At 39.1% G+C, this 3,432-nt stretch overlaps 1 protein-coding gene across 1 annotated transcript; it reads left to right on the forward strand.

Moving 5' to 3' along the window:
* Positions 1-282: 282 nt before the first annotated feature.
* On the forward strand, positions 283-2,789 carry LOC101303582 (germin-like protein 9-3-like). Its single transcript, XM_004291537.1, has 3 exons — positions 283-747; position 823; positions 2,629-2,789. Exons 1-3 carry the CDS (start codon positions 283-285, stop codon positions 2,787-2,789), a joined length of 627 nt encoding a protein of 208 aa, XP_004291585.1.
* The last annotated feature ends 643 nt before the right edge of the window (positions 2,790-3,432 follow it).

Below are 3,432 nucleotides of genomic sequence, written 5' to 3' on the forward strand. Positions count from 1 at the left end.
TGACAATTAGAACTTGTCAAGTTCATCGTACCTATTTCAAGAAAAATGAATAGTAAACAACTTTAAAACTCCTACCACAACGAGAAAGGCATTGTATTAGTCTCCAGTTGATATCAGAAAGGCCTGCGACAATAACGTACATATCCTATTAAAACCCCCATTTTTCTTTTATATATATGACGCGGTTTCAACTGAACTGAAATCTTTATATAGAGCATCATGATTATCTAGCCAGTGCCATATCCAGCAATACCACAGAACACTCAATAAATTAACAAACCAATGGCTTCAAGAACTTCCAGCCTCAAATATTTCTCACTACTAGTTCTTTCACTTGCCATTGTTCAAATGACATTGGCAGGAGACCCTGACATTCTTACCGACTTCATTGCCCCTCCAAATGGAACTGTGGACGGAAACTTCTTCACATTCACCGGCATGCGAGTTCTTGTTGGAGGAGGCCCTCCCAAAGCCTTCACCGTGTTGAAGGCAACCTTGACAGAGTTTCCTGCTCTTAATGGGCAGAGTGTTTCATATGCAGTCCTTGAATTCCCATCTGGCACTACTAACCCACCGCACACTCATCCTCGCTCCGCCGAGCTTCTTTTCCTTGTTGAGGGCACCCTTGAAGTTGGCTTTGTTGACACAAAGAATGACCTCTTTACGCAGACTCTTCAATCCGGTGACCTGTTTGTGTTTCCCAAGGGACTTGCCCACTTCCAGTTCAATGCCGATTCATCAACACCAGTGATAAAACTAAAATAGACTTATAAATAACCCTGCAATCACAATAAAGTTATCGATGGTAGTATAGAAAAATAGGGTGTCTCCCGCAGAGGATTGTACTCAACAATTGCAAATATGACTCTGAAAAACTGAACAGACATTAGACAAAGACGAAAACAAAAACTATAGCTAGACCCGGCCAACGAAAAATTACGAAATTAAATCTGGAGAAACTAGACACACTGACGAAGATACACACAAAATTTGGGGGAAAACTGTGTAGTTTTGCTATGCTAACAAAATTCAGGAATATGACGGACAGACTGATCAAAAACAGAAAACTAAATTTGAGGATTTTGGTTTTGGAAATCAAATAACAAAAACTAGTTAGGAACTACTCCTCACCACTAGACAATGATTGCACCTATGATGTGTTTACTAACATGTTCAATTCATTCAGATATCCGTACTCAAGCTAAGCCAATGATGTGTTGAACTTAACCTATCAATCTTTCTTACTTGGTATATATGTTAAGAGAATGATGTTTTCAACTTAACTTAGCATCTAGAATGGAGCCTAGAGTGATGTTCTCGCACAGCTCTCACCTAGAAGTCATTAAGGTCTAAAAGATTATGAACAAGGCTAGACAATGTCGGTACTGATGTTGTCCTAATCTACCTAGACATTGATTTATGTGAATGGGCTCAAGTCACTCACTCGCTGCTCTAGAATGCAAGTAGACATGATGATCATACAAAACATTCATAGCTTTACAACCTAGCATGCATACTAATGTTGGCCACCATCAATAAACATACAAAGTTGATCAAATGATATAACAATAAACCAATGAATATCCGAGATCCATGGAACAAATTAAGTAAACGCCAACTTCATAGTTACACCATGTCTAGGGCTTGGAAGCAGCCCTTAACTAAGGGAAAATTAGTTACTCATCATCTTTGAAAACACACCAGAGAATTTCATAAGATTCGGGAAGAAAAGAGAATACTAAAGATGAAAAACAGGGGAAAAGATCTATTTTCTGAGTCGAGAGATCGATCTCTTCTGGGCTCTGAACTTTACTTCTTCTCCTTGAGTTCTTGAAGGCTTCCTCTTCTCTTGTGCGTTTTTCAGCAACGTGAAAGCTCTCTTCCCAGTATGACGGCTTAGAGTCATTCTAGTATTAGGGTTTTGCCTTAAGTAGTCTCCAAGTCTTCAAAGCTTCCTTTTCAGACTATGCTTCCTTCTTTGACTAGGATCAATGTTTGGGCTATCTTTTGAATGTCTTCCACATATAATCTGGGCTTGGCTTTTGGGAAAATTATATTAATAATATCACTCTTCGAAATTGTGCAAAAACCCCCAAGAAAGCTTCTCAAAATTCAGCCCAAACACTGCCTCGAACTTGACTGCTGCACAGCTTTCCCGGAACTGTTGATTTTTTGTCCAACTTCGACGCTTCATAACTCCTAGATGCCATCACCGATTTGGATGATTCTGGACTCCAAATTGATCTACAAATGCACCTCTACAAATCTGGGCAGTCATCTTGGTGAAACCATTCTCAGAACCTCATGGCAATAGGCCTTGAAAACCGGAGAAAATAAGCATAAACCAGTTTTCAGCTTTTTGTGTTTACAGCTTTTGTTTTGGTGAAGTGGTTCCATCGCCTTTCCTTGATATTTTTGACCATGTGAATGATCAAACTCCATCCTTGACATCTCTACTTCGTATTGGAAGCCTTGCTTGCATCACTTGAACACATATTTACATTATCTTGCTCCACGAAGTACCTAAGAAAATAACAAAGTTAAAACGATATTTTTAAAGAAAAATAGCTAAGTTAAATGCAAATGTTAAACTATAAAATCATCGCATTTTATGCTCCTATCAACCAGCTATTGTAATTTCTGCCTTTGGAAGTGCCAATGCAGGAACTGTATCACTTCCTTCAACTTTGTTCGCCACCAACATCGATGACAATGTATTGGCTTTGTCCTTCAAGACTGATGTAGCCACTATTCAGAAGCTCAAGGCCGGTCTTGCTCCCAAGCCATGAGGTCAGACAAAAATGATATACTAGGACAAGCACTTTAGCCGACGAAAAATTTTCGTCGGCCTGTCAGCTTAATTCGTCGGCTAAGATCTTAGCCGACGAAAGGTCGTCGGCTAAGATTTCGTCGGGAAAAGGTCGTCTGTGGTGACTTTAGCCGACGACACATATAGAAGTCGTCGGCTATAGTCCAGAGTTTAGCAGACGAAAAAAATGTCGTCGGCTATAGTCCAGACTTTAGCCGACGAAAAAAATGTCGTCGGTTATCTTCCCAAACTTTAGCCGATGAAGAATTTAAGGTATTCGTCGGCTACAGTCTAGAGTTTAGCCGACGAAAAACATGTCGTCGGTTATTTCTCCGACTTTAGCCGACGAATAATTTAAAATATTCGTCGGCTAAAGTTTGTAATAAAAAAATAAAAACATCTATAGCCGACAAAATATAGTCTATTTCGTCGGCTTTATAGGGATTTAGCCGACGAATTAAAGCATATTTCGTCGGCTAAAACTTATTTTAAAAAAAAATAAAAATTTTAGCCGACGAATTATAGTCTTTTTTCGTGGCTATAAGTCCATTCCAAGTAAAAAAAAAAAAAACCCCCGAATTTCTGAATTACCATTCCAAGCAAGCTGCAAAATACACCAAAAC

This window comes from Fragaria vesca, linkage group LG2 (assembly GCF_000184155.1).
Source record: "Fragaria vesca subsp. vesca linkage group LG2, FraVesHawaii_1.0, whole genome shotgun sequence".
In the NCBI taxonomy this organism is placed as follows: Eukaryota; Viridiplantae; Streptophyta; class Magnoliopsida; order Rosales; family Rosaceae; genus Fragaria; species Fragaria vesca.